The 16,013-nt window shown below is 39.5% G+C and overlaps 1 protein-coding gene across 2 annotated transcripts; it reads left to right on the top strand.

Annotated features, from left to right (window-relative positions):
• Window positions 1-420: 420 nt before the first annotated feature.
• myadmb (myeloid associated differentiation marker b) lies at window positions 421-7,883 on the top strand. Of its 2 annotated transcripts, none has more exons than XM_044368938.1 (2): window positions 421-533; window positions 5,081-7,883. In XM_044368938.1, exon 2 carries the CDS (start codon window positions 5,193-5,195, stop codon window positions 6,069-6,071), a length of 879 nt encoding a protein of 292 aa, XP_044224873.1. In that variant the 5' UTR covers window positions 421-533; window positions 5,081-5,192; the 3' UTR covers window positions 6,072-7,883. The 2 variants fall into 2 exon arrangements, with proteins under 2 accessions (XP_044224873.1, XP_044224871.1); XM_044368936.1 differs by having other exon boundaries at window positions 422-542.
• Window positions 7,884-16,013: the final 8,130 nt, after the last annotated feature.

Here is a 16,013-nt window from a genome sequence, read left to right as displayed (position 1 = left end):
ATAAAAATAAAAATGACTTGGCTTGACTATAGGAGTTAAATAAATACCAACAAAAGTAAATAGATGTTTTCAGTCTGACCTCATGAATTTATAAGACATTTGGAAAACAAGTTCTTGGTGTCATTGACACTTATGTCCGGATGTTGCATATTATATTTAGTGGTTGATACAGAAAACAACTACGTTCAAAAAAAAACACGACACGATACATTCATAAAAGCACTAGTTTTATTTAAATATTATTTTTATTTACGATGCTAATCCATCAAAATGTGGTAAATGCGGTAGGCTATGAACTTCTGCGCCACACTGGGTGTGTTCAGCACGTGTGCAAAGGGTGGTGGTGGTGGAGGAGGAGAAGGAGGAGGAGGAGGAGAGTTCAGACAGATGTGAATAACGGTACAGAGATTTGATGCCTAATTTGGTTTGCTGGGCGGGGAGCTGCTCCTCTAAGCTGCTAGTAAGTCAAGTTGGGGAGCCGCAGTCAGGAGTTGCAATCTACCATTGAAGAGCAGAGAGCAGCTGCTGCCAAAGTACGCAAGGTAACAAACCCTCAGATAACACTGATTTCATGTGCTGATGTCTGCGTTAAGATGAAAATGTTTTTACGGTACACTGTGCAAGGATAAGACTTTGTCCAGCTGCAACTTGTTGCATCTTGCTTACCTGCATGTGTCCTGAGAGGAATGAGACACAATCAGCAGTTAAAATGATTTTTTTTTTGTTATGTTTTTTTTTTTTTAATTTATTTATTTGCATGTTAGGGTCCAATTTCACAGCTTTAAAAAAATGGAGCTCACTCTTAAAATGAATTCAGAAAGGTGTCTTTATGAGGAGAGAGTTGAGAGTTAAAGGTAAAAAATTTGGTATAAAAAACATCAAAATACAACTTAATTTATATGTGAGTTGCTCATTTGTGAGTTTATTGCAACTTTATCATGCTTTCAGTATTTTTTACTTTCAGTATTTTTTGTTTGAAATGTACAAATATTCAGCAATAGTTTATTGTTTTCAAAGGCTGATTTTCTGTGCAGCAGGTATTTTTGAGAAAAATGTATTTTTTTTGGTTTATTTCTGTATCTGTTTGTGTTTTGGCTGTAGTGTGGTGGGAGCAGGGTGCGGCAGGCGGCACACCCACCTTCACTGTCAATGAATGAACGTCTGCATGAGCCTAAAACACAGCTGTCACACTGACACACACACTGACACACAGACACATACACTGTGCTTTACAGGGCGTTTTACTCTATGTTTTTGTGCCTTTTGGCTCACTGATTTAGATTCCGCAGAACTGTATCTATGTTTCCCTCTTCCTTGGTACGTAGGTGTGGCGGGTCAGCCTGCCTTGAAAAAGCTGATAACCCTTCAAAACTAATCAGTGTATGTTTCATTGGAGAGATTTAGTGTCTCGTGATGGTTTAAATGCTGTTTCCCATTCTTCTCCGGCCTGACAAGAATGGCATTCTGGGGGAAAATGATGAATATTTAGTTGTTTTTTTGGTTTGAAAAAGGTCAAATGTGAAAGTAGATTTTGCTCCATTCTTCGCACTGGCACAATGGTTAAACCCTGACACACAATTATTAAGCTCTTACACACACACACACACACACACACTTACACCCACACACTGACATAGCTTGCCAACAGAGCCTGTCTTGTGCTTCGACCTACGGATCCTTCTTAAGTGGATTACAGGTGAAATCGAGTTAGTGATGTTGTGTCATGACAACCAAACAAGCAGCACACATGACCTCTTTGCCTTAGACAAACACTGTTTCCTGATGTGTGTGTGTGTGTGTGTGTGTGTGCATGTGTGTATATGTGTGTCTGCTGTTTATATAAAAACTGACTGCAGAGAAGCATGTTGGTGTCACATCCTGTTTGCTGTCCTGTTGCAAGCTTGATGCGTGAACCTATTTTCAGCATGTCTCCATCTGGGGAAGTGCGCCTGTTTGTGTGATCCTGTCATGTTTTCCATGCTGTGCTATGAAAAGGCACTTTTTTCTACACTAGGCTCTCAGGTCATTTTTTTTTTCTTTCCTTTGCTATTTTTCCTCTCCCATTTCTTTCCTGACTTGATTCCATAAGCAGCAAAGTAATGGCGGGAGGAGTGGCGGAATTGATTTTTCCATTACGACCCTGTGTATACGTTTATTTTGAGTGGTTTACATGAAGCATAATTGGTACCCTGACTTTAAAGCTGCAGTGGGAGTATTGAGCTGGGAGGGAGAAATAGGACAACTGATGGAAAAGTGGGGGAGTAGCCGCCAAAAGAGACTATGAGGAGGGAGGGAAGGAAGGAAAGGAAAAGAGAGGAAAGGAGAGAACTTGGCAAATATGACAAAGTTACCAGTTGTTCAGCAGCAGCCAGACTGGAGCACATCTGGGATGCATCAGTAAGTTGGAAAATCTTACAAGAAATAAGGGAGGAGTGGGGGGGGAGAAGAGAAAGAGGGAGAGAAAGGAGGGCGGTGAAAGCGAGGGGCCCTGCGGTGACTCACTCTTGTGCTATTCCACTCCATCACTTTGTTTAAACTATTTGTCCTTCTGCGGCCGAGGCACAGGGCTTCCCCCGAGTTCCTCCCTCGTTTTACTCCCCTCCCTCCCTCCCTCCCGTCCCCTCCCTCTTGGATTTAAGTGAGTCATCCTGCAGGAGTTTTAGGGGTTTCTTTTTTTCCACCTCTGTCTCTTTTTTCGTCATTTTCTTTGTATTCACACCTCAACCAACTTTTTACCCCTCCCTAGCCTCGGCTGTTTCATAGCTGTTTTAATGGGACAAATGTAAACAGGCCCTTTCTCCTTGTTTATAACTGTCTCTCTGTGTAAACTGGGAACACAGGCCCGCCATGCTTATGGTGCCAAGTGGACGATGGGTGTCAGAAGGGATGGGAGGGAGGACAGCTAGTAAGGTCAAAGTGTTTCTGCACTGGAAAAAACATCCATCTTATCTTGTTGTTAAATATCTTTTTGTTGTCTGAAATCTTGTTTGTTTGTTTGGTTTTTTTTCAGTTGGTTTCAAGACTTTTCAAGAAGCGAGTAACAAAAAAATCTTGGTACTGGTGGCGTGATCTTCAACGTCACATTCAGAAAAAAACGTTCAGCAATAATCATCAGTGTTCAGTGTCCGTCCTAAGCAAGAGCTTCTTTATAGAGATGACATTATACTCAGACGTTCAATAGAAATCCATCGTTGAGGAGGAAGAGGATATCGGCTTTAATAGCAGTAGGCTCATTAGATCACAGCTGTTGCGGTTTGAGTCATTTGTCTCAACTGGAAAAATCCCTTCACTGCCTTGCAGTACAGCTGAATGCAACCACTTAACACCTGACTGCATGTCTCTAGGGCTTGTTGAAAACATGACATCACCAATGATTTTCAGAAAAGGGCGTTGTGAAACTGGAAGTTTGGCGCCATTTTGTTTTTTTCATTTTAGAGTTGTTAAAATATGAGGGTAGCTGGTGGGTAGAGCGAGCGAGCAGCAAATGTTATATCCTGACTGATATTGGTCGATCAAGGAAACAGACCAAAACTAGTGTTCAAATGAGTAGTAAAATATCTATTAGTACAACTACTTTGATAATCCAGTCATCATTTAAGTCATTTGTCAATGCTAGATTTCAGCTTTGCTGTTTTTCTCTGTTTTATATCACTGTAAGTAATTTTTGGTTTAGACAAAAGAACCAATTTAAAGATGTTACTTTGAGTTCTTGGAAATTGTCAGTATTTCTTAATCTGGACATTTTAAAGATGAAATAATCAAATCAGTTACATCAGCACATTCATTCTCTTACAAATGAAAGGTTTGAGGAAAACTTACATTGTCTCATTTTCATCTTCTATCTTCTGTTGACAAACAAAATTCAAAATTAAATTAGCTACTAACTTTTTTTCAGAAGTTAGATGAGTTGCATCTTAAAACGCACATGACTTGTGACTAATAAAACATAAAACTCAAGTGCTTAATAAAGAATGATGTATTGTGTATTATTAAGAGTAAAACACTTAGCTAATCTTGATTGATGCCCAGAAGTACGTCACCTTTTCCACTTGAGCCCCGCCCACTGCTAAGAGCGCAGACGATGTCAAAAAAAAAAAAACTTGTCTGCTGTCTTATTGTCACTTCACTTGGATGTTTGAGCTACTGAAGGGGGAAAGTTTCTCTGAGCTCACCTTAAATGGGTTTAACGCGTGTTTGGAGCCAATCGTGGTCCAGTATACAACTTACACAAGTGTGAAGTGGAAACTTGAAGCCTTCGGTGCACAAACACTTAGAATAGACTTTACGGTGAAGTAGGAGACATGAAGTGAACGTATTTGAATATTCATAGATTCTGGATTTTTCATTAGGGCAGACGGTGAAAATATAATTTTAAGAATTGAAGAAAAGAAGATAATTGTACTTTTGTTAGTGGGATAGTGACATCAAACGCAAATTATTATTCCAAGCCAAGTATTATTTACATGTCTGAAGGTGATCTTGAAGAGCCAACAGCATTAGATTCAAACCCTTGCTTAGACTTTTCCAGTGTAGATGAAATCTCCGAGTGGGGGTGGAACAAGTGAGGCAGTCCCTGTTTACAGCACGATGACAGACACACTGTGGGGTCGGTGGAGGTTGCAGCGCCACACCCGTCCCACCGAGGACATGAGCATGGAGGAATGTCAAGAGTGAAACAGTCTGCTCTCAGTGCAGGAATGCTGTTGAGAAAGCAGTCTGTAGTTTGATATGAGGCAGAAACTACCAGAGAAAAAAAAAGCCAGAGTGTTCACCAGATGATTTGACCAGATGTAAATGTGCTGTGACCAGAGTGACCACAGTGAAGTCATTATTTGTGGTTTGAAATTGTGTTTGCATGGTTTCACTTGTTGTTTCAACCATTCATAAAAATACAATAACATCATTGTGTGTCTCAGTAAATGGTATGTAGGAGTGGAGTACTGAGCCTGTTTGAGTTGCAAGCCGTTGCCCTCATGTGGTCGTATCTTGTATTTCATCTAGAGGTCATAAAAATTACACACAGCCCTAAAATATTGCTTTCTAATTCTTTCATTTTTTCTGCATTTTTTTTCTCTTGCAGTTCTCTCTCTCCGAGTGGCTGATGGTAAAAATCTGAGGAAAGGACTCCCAAAAGTAAATTTGACAAAAGAACCACATCTCAGTTTCTCTCGTCACCTCCTACATCCTCCATCATGGCTATAGTCTTCCATACCAGCCCCCTCCTATGGACACGGTTGGCAGCCATGATCTTCGCCTGCGTGGCTTTCTCCGTGGCCGTGCATGGCGGCAGAATCGCCCATGGCACCGGAGACTGGTGCATCTTCTGCTGGGCCTTCAGCTTCGCCGGGACTCTGCTCGTTATCCTGGTGGAGTTGTTCGGCCTGCAGACCAGAGCCCCCCTTTCCTGGAAGAACTTCCCCATCACCTTTGCTTGCTACGCTGCCCTGCTCTGCCTGTCTGCCTCCATCATCTTCCCCCTCTACTTCCTCAAGGGCTCCACAGGCCAGCGTGAGAGCGACTTCCGCATCGTGTCAACCGTCTTTTCCTGCCTGGCCACTATCGCCTACATGTGCGAGGTGAGCATCAGCAAGGCGCGTCCAGGCGAGGTAGCCGGCTACATGGCCACAGCCCCTGGCCTGTTGAAAGTCTGCGAGACCTTCGTGGCCTGCATCATCTTCGTCTTCGTCAGCGACCCTGTGTTGTATGACCGCCAGCATGAACTCAAGTACTGCATGGCCGTCTACTGCATCTGCTTCATCCTGTCAGCGGCCATCATTCTGCTCTGCGTAGGAGAGTGCACCGGCTGCCTTCCCTTCCCATTTGCCCGCTTTCTGTCTGCCTATGCCCTGCTGGCTGTGGCCCTCTATCTGTCAGCAACCATCATCTGGCCCATATTCAACTTTGACCCCAAGCACAACGGAACAAAAGACAGGCCAAGCAGTTGCAGCGGCACACAGGGGCTGTGCATTTGGGATAAGCTCATGGCGGTAGCCGTGCTCACCGCTGTCAACTTCATCCTCTACCTGGCCGACCTGATCTACTCCGCCCGCCTGGTGTTTGTCAGCGCTTGAGGGAAGAGAAAGGATGTTAGGCCAGCAGTATGCTCCAAATGAAACTGAATTTGGCATGTTCTCAAAGGCTGTTGAACTGCTGTCAAATATGGTGCTGCGAGCAAATGCCAGTGTACTCACCGCAACTCCGGTCAGTTCGCATCCACACCCACTGGAGGAGCTCTGAGTCATGATGCGACCGTAGAGTTAAACCACAGCTGGTTTAGTTTGAGTTGTATTGTAATCTGGTGTGACACTATTTGTTGTTTGAAATGTTTAGTTCTTGAGCAAATTATAGTACTTGTAGTACAAAATACAAGACTCCCATATTACTTGTGTTACATTTGACCAAGGATGTACTAGAGATGATGTATTGGGGGCAGCAAACTAGGCTTTTCAAAGAGATTGATCAAATCAAAATCTTGTGCTTTTTGGGCCCCAAACTCAAAATCTTGTCTCTGCAAACCTGCCAAATTTGATTTTGTGTGAAGTATACTGCCTGCCTGAGGGCCTAAGAGAGAAAAGAAGAAGAGTAGAGGGAGAGGTTGAGGTCAGTGGCTATGTTTACATGTACAACAATATTCCCTTAAATTACTAAGGTTTTGGGTTCATGTATTAGAGCGTGTATAAACGTCAAACCTTGCTTCCAGTGGCTTGGATAGACTCGTAACCTGATTATGAGAGAGCTGAATGTGATTGCTGGAACATGACATTATCCAAGAAATTAAAACACATGTTTATCCTTTTTAATGGCAGATCACTGCCAACTTGGTGCCCATTGTAATACTCAAAACATACATAATATTTTTTTATATATGCATACAGGAATGTTTGTTATCTGGATATGAGTAAGCTATTAAAATAATGTCTGACTCTAAAAAGGATACAAGCTAACACCCAAAATACTATGTGCATGTAAACATAGTCGGTGATGACAAATGGAGAAAAACCAAAGTAAATGGTAGCTTATTATTTTTTGCATAATGTATATGTCCGTGTTCTGCCTTAAGTCTGTTTTCGATTTGACGTCTGAAATAAAGAGACTGCTGAGGAGTATTTTTGTTCACAACTGAAGAAATAAATAAAGAAAACAATCAATGAATTTTAGTTGTATGGAGCTTAGATTAAATTAGTTGTTGAAGAAAAAAAAGACAATCAATTGGAAAAAAATGGTTTCAAAGAAAAGTACAGTAAATTTCAGTAAACATAACTTCACAAGATTAACAGGGAATGGGACTGACTATTTAGTTTTCCCAACAGTATGCAGTGCAGCTGATCAGGTTGCATCATTTATCAGTGAACCTGACTGTTTTAAGACTCCAGTGTTACAAGACTTGAAGTAATGCAAAAATAGTTTATGTGATGTTAAGATGAGCGCTAGGCCAGCTTTTTGCTCCTGTTATGATATATGTGTATGTGTATCCGCAAGCTACAATCAAAGGCAAGAATATATATGTGGAAGGAACATATGCAAGATTGTGGATTTAAAAAAAACAAGTATGGTTTAAGTGCACTTAATATTAGTATTTTCTATGTGGGTTTTCCTGGTGTGTCCAAACATTAAAGCAACTGTTAACACCAAACTCACAGCAATAAATTAATTTACATTGTCATCGATTGGGTCTTTTGATTTTTGTACTGCTGTAAAAAAAAAAAAAAAAAAGAAAAAACTCAGAGAAATAGACCAAAAATGATGCTTCTCTCTCTGTTGATGTTAGTGTTATATTCTTTAACTTTTTTATATTCCACTGTTCATGCCTAAAGAGTGCATACCACATCCATGTTGTAGGAAAATGTAATCCAATGTTTCAATAAAACCACATTGTAAACAGATGAGTGTGTGGTTGTTGTATTTTATGTTCTGGTTTGGTTAAAGGTGCCCACTTTCATGATTTTTTTGGCAATGCTAACAGCTCTAGTGATGGCCGTTGGTCCACCACTTTGGTCTGGACTGAGATATCTCGACTATAATCACATGGATTGCCATGAAATCTGGTGCAGATATCCGTAGTACCCAGAGAATGAATCCTAATAACTCTGGTGATCCTGACTTTTTATCTAACACCCCCACCAGGTCAAAGTTTTCACTTATTTAGTGAAATATTTCAACATCTATTAAATGGATTGGCACAATATTTGGCACAGACATTCATGGTTCCCAGATGATATAACCTAACGACTTTGATGATCCCCTGACTTTTCCTCTAGCGCCACCATGAGGTTGAGGTTTCTGGTTGTAAGTGAAATGTCTCAACAACTACTGGATGGATTCTTGGCAATCCATACAATTTCGTGTTCATACATGAAAAGTTCAGGTGACCCTTAATTTTTCATCTAGAGCCATCAGGTCAAGTTTCTTTTGTCCAACACTTTGGTTTACAGATACCTACAAAACGATTCCCATCAGTTTCAGCTCTTTATGTTTAGAGCTCATTAGCAAATGCTAAGGTGCTAAACTAAGATGGTGAACATGGTCAAAATTATCATGTTGATGTTATGGTTTAGCTCAAAGGCTTGAATTGCTTAGCTTTGTTTATATTAACACTGAAGTAAATGTCACAAGGTTGTTGGCACTGCTATCTCTGAGAACCAACACCAAAGTTCGCAACTCCACAATGTTCTCGGCCACTTTCAGCTCATTGTTTCAGTTATAGACTGATTAAACCAAAACAGCACCACTCTCTATAAACCCATGACTCATTGCTCCCAGTACAGGAGCTAACACAAGATAACTATACACAACCTGTCCGCATAAAGGAGCCTAAGACATCTGCCAAAGCGATTGGATTGGTGCCATATATGTGTAAAACATTCACTGGTGAGCAATGCTGATTGCTTGACCTGAAAGTAGACTGAGTATAAATCAGCATCTGCTCCATGCATACTTCCTTGTTTACTTTATCTCTCACCACACTTTCACCTTTCCGCACCTCCTCCCTTCACTGCCACATTGCCTCTAGCTCTGTATGGATCCCTGGATGTCTCACAGGTGCTTAAGTGTACCAGCTTCATGTGATGTGACTACTGGTGGCCACCGCTTCTGGGGGGGATGGAGTGGAACATAGTCAACATTTCAGTTGCCAATAAATCTTTACTTTGGCCAGGAAAGGAGACAGCAACGCCACCCAGTTCAGACACAATGACATGGAGTTTATTTTGTTAAAGGAAGGGTTGTACCCTCTGGCATGGGAACATGGCTACTAGAATAATCCAGCTGTTGGTGAGTTAGGAATTAGTGTACCTGGAACATAGAGCAGATAAACCAAGACTGTACTTCACAAAATCCAGGCTACATATAACAGGCCTGCTCTCACTGTGACCTGGGTTTGAGTTTTTGTGTTTCAGGGTGTCAGTAATGCTTACCATACACTAGAAGACTTTGAAAAGACTTTGAAAAGACTAAAGTTTGACACCCTCTCACATCTTGCAGGGTCACTATTTGCAAGACTACAACTAGATTCCTTTTTGAAATTAAACTGGTGGAAATTTACAAAAAGAAAAACTGTTGTTGAACAATGGAGCAGAAACAGAAGCAGTGTTTGGCCACAGCTGCCCTCATGTGTGCAGTGGTTTGTTCTGAAAATCCAACTGAACAACAACAACTGTGAAGAGAAACAACACAACACACAACTTTCATTTTCGTTTCTCAGATCATATCAGCTAAGACAATCACATTTCAAAAGGTTTCTTCTTGTATTTGTATTTTTACAACTTTAAAAGAGCCACACGGTTTATACAGCTGCCCACATCAACCATTAACTATCTATCTATACTTTCAGCTGCTGGATGTTGGAGTATTTCTGTTTTTAAAGTCTACAATCTGCATGAAATACAGTAGAAACAGCAGCAGGCTGAATAATAATACAAAGGCAGAAAGTCACAGGTTTAACCCCTCCAACTGGCCTGACATTACGTGTGAAAAACCAGTAAATACATTGCAGACACACAACAGCTGACAAAAAGAGGAAGTCATATTTTAGGAAATATTGTTTTTTTCTGGGTGAATAAAAGTTCATGTGACTTTAGCTAAAGGAAGCTAAAGGGAAATGACAATGCTGAGCTTTCAAGTTTCATCAGGACTCATTAACAGCACCATCAATCACATCATGTTAGGAAAGTAGTTTAAAAACACGTACACAAAGGGCAACCATTTACTGCATACTGTCATTAGAAAATGAGTACAATCAGCCATCGTCAGTAATCAATACAAACACACATTATAAGGCTGTAAACCATTAATCAAACCAATAATTCAGCAGTTTCTTTAGCAGTTACTTAGTGTTTCTGTAGTGGTGACAAAACGTTAAAAAAGCAGTTCTAATTAAACTGAAGCTCACCGTGCTCTCTGGGGAAAATATTACGCCGGACTCCCTTTAAGAAATATGACATATTAACAATTCCTTATGTGTCAGCAAAAACACATAACTCTAGAAACACAAGATAAAATACGTCATATGTTGCCAGTCTGGTAAATTCAGCATCAATATAATCCATAAAGATAAACTGTATTCCCGTGCAAACTTTACAATTTGGATTTTGTCATCTCAACTTGCTACCAGCCTCTGTTGGTTAGCTGCGCTATTTTAGTGGGAGAAGACGGTGGGAATGAGAGGCGAACTGTTTCAAAGGTTAAATTTCTCACTAAAATACATGCTGGTTGGTGGATCAAATACAAGTCGAATTAAAGACTGACTCATAATGCTGTTAATTCACCGTCTATCATGTTTGTGTGTGTGACAGTGTTTGAGGAGTTTTTCCAGCCGTTACTACCCGGTTTGCTGCTTCCTGTTTGGTGCTGGAGAGAACGCACCTGGTTGTTGACAATGTTCATTTCATTGAACTTCACTATTTGCATGAGCCAAGACTAAATACTTATGATAATATTAAACATGTTTGATTTTATCAGAACGTCAAGACGAGACAAAGACTGACTTAAAACAGCTTGGACTCAGTTTTTTGACCACCTTACTCCAAACAATCAAGATGACAAGAGCGCACCACAACTCAAGCAAAACTCTCATGATTTTATTCCGACATTGGAAATTAGTCTGCGACAGTGAAATTGTTTGAAAAGTCATTTGGCATAAGGCTGGCATTAGATGTACAAAGTACATCTGAAGGTACAGTATGTTTCACAATCTTGTTTCTTAGTTCATTTTGACCAATCTGCAGGCCTCATGATATGTGTGTGGGCAAAATGTTGGTTTTAAATCTCTTGTGGTTCATTTGTGTACATTTTGAGTCATGTATTTCATATAACATATCAGAACTGCCATCTAAACTAAGGTCTACTGCCAGCTACTGTGTGAGGCTGTACTTGCACTGTGTTGAGCTAAATGCTAATGTCATCCTGCTAACGTGCTTATTATGACAATGCAAACACGCTGGTGTTTAGGTGTAATTTTCACACTTCATGTTAATTAATATTTGCTAACTAGTGTGTAATATGTTTGCCATGGCTTGTAGTGATGAACTTAGAGATAATTATCAGCGACTCTGCAGCTCCCTTTGGCTTTATGCAGCTTTGTAGTGAATTTCAGCTCATTGTTTGGCTGTCCGGGTGCAACTTTACTGTTTTGGTTCACTCTCACTGCTTTCACAGCTGTTTTCAGAGAAAAAGCTCTAAAAAAAACAGCAAACAGACACAGTTAGGGACTAGCTGGTGAACATAATGGAGCATTTAGCAGCTAAAGAGCCAGATATTTCCCTCAGGAGTTAGTAAAGAGAAAAAACAGAGCTAAAAGAGAGTGAATATTGGACTTAAATTAACCAGGTGGACAGAAACACGACTCCAAATGAATGATAATGTTGCTCTGTAACTGCTGGATGTGTAAACAAATGGCTGCTACTAAGCAACTGCAAAATAAGCAACTGTTTGCTAACAAGTTCAATATATCACCTTACAAGATGATGTCAGTGCTGCTGTGTTCACAACTTGTTTCTGCTGCCCACAAGTTGCTAAAAAAAAATCATAAAACAAAAACGTCAGCCATATGAAGAGAAAAAGTCAGAAGATTACCAACTCATCCCCAATTCATCCTCTGGTGAATGAATGTCTGTACAAAATTTCATGGCAATCCACCCAACATTCATTTCAGACTGACCATCATTGCCATCATGCTGCTAGCATGGCTAAAAATAAGTAACATAATATCAGACATATTTTGTTTAATTACATGGCTCTTGCTGCTGAGAATATGGTGAAGGGAACAGGACCCATGGAGTGAAAATACTACAGACTCAGGACTGAATTTCAGCTTTTCTCCTAAATTTCTTGTTTGTTCTCTTTTGTCTGCTGGCATCAGGGTCATCTGCACTGCTTGCGTGTGTTTTACACTATCTCCCAGTTAGCTTTGCTGCTGTTGTACAAAGCATTGGAGTCCTGCGGGGAGGGGCCTTCCTGCTCTCTCTAAATAACTAAATTAATTCTTGGCCTTCCTACTCTACCCTCGAAAAGAACAAAGAGTGAAAGTCAGCAGCGCTACAATAGCTTGATACAATCTAAAATGAAAGAGGCCATAGAAAGAGCTCAAACACAGCATCATGTGTCCGCTCTTGAAACTGACGTGTTGATCTCAACCCTGCCAAGATTCAAGTGTGTAACAACAAGCACCCTTTAGTGACAACACAGGACTGAATGGAAAACATACAACTGATTAAAATAGACGCACAGATGTGCCGAGTTCTTGAAAAGGCCCGCCGTTCCTTCAGCGCAGCAGCTCAACCTCTTGTATCCTCATCTTCACACAGAAGCATCTCGAGTCTGATTTCTAACCTCTTCTCTTTCCAGGCCATAAGAGTCTCAATGGAAAAACAGCTGCACAAGCAGTTTTTGAGTAACAAGTGAAGCAATTTTGTTGGGTTGTTCCCTGATATACTCATTGCATTCCAACATACTTGTTGTCCTCTGACCCTAAAATGACTCATGACTGTGTTGTAATTTGTTGCTGACTCCCATTTGTAGACTCTCCCATTATCTACCAGTTTTCAAGAGGAACCAATTTTACGCATAAAGATCAGCTTATTCTATACAACAAGCACTACTCAGTTTGTGAAACACCAAGTTGTGGTTTTATAGGAGGTTATGTGCATATGTTGCCTGGCAACTTCACAGTGATGATGAAGCTTCAGGAAGTCACTGTTTTCCGGCCAAGACATAGTCTAGATCATAAATATAAAACTGCAACTTGTTTTTCTCCTTTTGTTTTTGTACAGACGAACAAACAAACAAGATATAATGTATTAATTATTGGGCTTTAGAGGAGCTGGTTGGCAGATTTTATCCCCCCCTGCTTCCAGTTTTTATGCTAAGGTAAGCTATGTATGCTTGTTGTAGCTTCATATTTACTGAACAGACATGAGAATGGCATTGATTTTCTCATCTCACTCTTGGCAAGAAAGCGTATTTTGGGTTTGCAATTTTTAAAGTCTTCCTTAAAACAACAGTGAGGCGCACAAATGAACATTTAATTAAGTTTTTCTTGCTGTAATCATTAGTTTATACTGACCATTAGAAGATTCCTTCATAATGCACTTACAATGTAATGATGGGGGCCAAAATCCACCGTCATCATTCTGTGCAAAAATGTATTTAAATTTATTTAAAACATAGATATTCAGATAAATTAAGTAGATATCTTTCATGGTTACAGTCTTTTTAGTACCAAAGTCCCTCTTTTTGTTACTACTTCCACCGCAGCTCAACAGGAAAACACTGTCTCAGGAAACACAAAGAGGGAATTTGATCTTAAAAAGACTGTAAATGTGGCAGATATCCACTTGATATAAATAAGTCAGACTGCTGAAGCCTCATATAAGCTTCAGATTAACTTTAAATGCATTTTTGCACATAAATGATTGTGTGGACACACTGTGGATTTTGGCCTCCATCACTTACATTGAAAGCACATTTAAAGGGGATCTTTTAATGGCCAGTACGAACAAGAGGAACGATTACAGCGAGGAAAACCTCTTTTAGTGTTCTTTTGGTACCTGGCTGTTGTTTTAAGACAGACTTGAAAAAATGTGAACCTGTCCTTTAAATCTTTCTTGTGGGTTATGAAAGTTTAACACTAAATCACTGGAATACCCCTTTGACTCATCTGTGACAGGGCTGGATACTGAAAACAGTCACTTAACTAACTCCTCTCTGCAGCTGAAATATAAACTCCCAACTTCTGGAACTTCTTCTTTTCTCATGTCAGTTTATGAGATAATCAGACATGTATGAAAATAAATATGACTGTCTGATGTTCATTCTGTCCATAAATACTGCAGATTGTTTCTACAGGGGTCCTTTAACCATGCAATGAATCATTTTAATGTTATTTGTCTGTGTTATCCATTACGGCCTCTGTTGTCCAGTACAAACATTGAATGCATGACAGGGCTAATGTTTCAAACTAATCTTTTATAATATCTCTCTGTGGAGCTCTTCTTTCTCAACCAAATTCTGGGCAACAACACAGTAAGTGAGTAAAAACACAGTGAGTAAAAATACTGGCATTTTGAAAAACATTGTGGGAACATAAACACAAATATTGATGTTAGTATCAGCCATAGTATTAGTATTGCACTAAAATGGGCCCCTTTCATAGCAGTTTTGACTTGTCATAGTGGGAAAAGCACAGATGTTACTAATAACTTTTTAAATTTATGATGGCTCAGTTATATTCAAGTGTCCTGTTAAGTCATGACAGTCCAAAATATCCGCCCTGAAACTGAAACAGCTACATGGAATTACACCATTATTGATTTTTTTATTTAATTATTTTTAAACAAGCGTGTTCCTCCTGTGACATGTAAAAATGTCTTGTCTTGGAAAATCTTCAGATGGGCCAATAAATCTTCAGATTACTCATGACTCAACACAAAACTCAAAAATTCATAAGAAAGAGAGAGACTAAAAAATACACTGGTAGCTGGTAGAGTTCAATGTGAATAGGTTTACTGTGCATATAAAAAAAATACAGAGCAAACCGAGGCCTTTTGTCCTGGGATGCATGATGCAAAATCATTAAATCTCATGTTATATACTTTTCATAACCCCTCCTATTGTAGAGCTTAGTTTCTTGTCTCCACCTCATTTTTAATTAAATTCAGCCATCTGGTCATTATTTCTGAGTTCATAAGTGATCTGGACGCTTTGGTGATAATACAAGTGTGACTTATCTTAGAACTTATCTTAAATCATTTCACACAGAAAACCAAATTGCTATATCACAGATTAGCCTTCTTGCTAACTCCCTGGGAACTGTCTCTTATTGGTATAGTGTCATCTTTGCACTCTCACTGGCATATTCGTTTGGTCATGGAAAGGCAGTTTTCCACCACAGTCTTCTGTTAAAAATGCCATCAAGGGTGTATGTTCATAACATTACTATTGGCATCAGTCCGCTGTTAGCTAGTAGCCTAAATGTGCTATGAATAAAATTAAATAAGCATTAGCATATAAAACTGGTAAATCAAAAAAGAAATATTGTAGAATTAGTGATACAATAAGGATAGCATTGGCTTTGGCATAAATATCTGTATTATTAGTGTTATTAAGCTATTAGCGCTATAAGTTAGCATTAGGAGGCTATTAATATGGTGAAGTGTAAAAAGGTTCACTTATATACACACAACATATTTCCTCACTCACTTCTTATGGTATCTAGCCATGCAAATAGTTTCCATTTTATTTATAAAGTTTTTTGGATATTAATTACTGAATTTTCAACTGTAACCCTGAAATTTCTACCACCACTCCAACACATCGAAGGTGAACAGAATTTTAACGTTTTTATGACGCTAACGGCTCAAACCTGTTCAAACCAGTTCAAACTTGTTATTTGTATGGAAAGTAACTAAGTACATTAACTCAAGTACTTACATTTAATTTTGAGGTACTTGTACTTCACTTGAGTATTTCCATTTTGTGCTACTTTATACTTCCACTCTACTACATTTCAGAGGGACATA

Source organism: Thunnus albacares, chromosome 12, assembly GCF_914725855.1.
Source record: "Thunnus albacares chromosome 12, fThuAlb1.1, whole genome shotgun sequence".
NCBI classification, from domain to species: Eukaryota; Metazoa; Chordata; class Actinopteri; order Scombriformes; family Scombridae; genus Thunnus; species Thunnus albacares.
The sequence above is the reverse complement of the archived record's forward strand: the minus strand, read 5'-3'. Positions and strand labels throughout refer to the sequence as shown.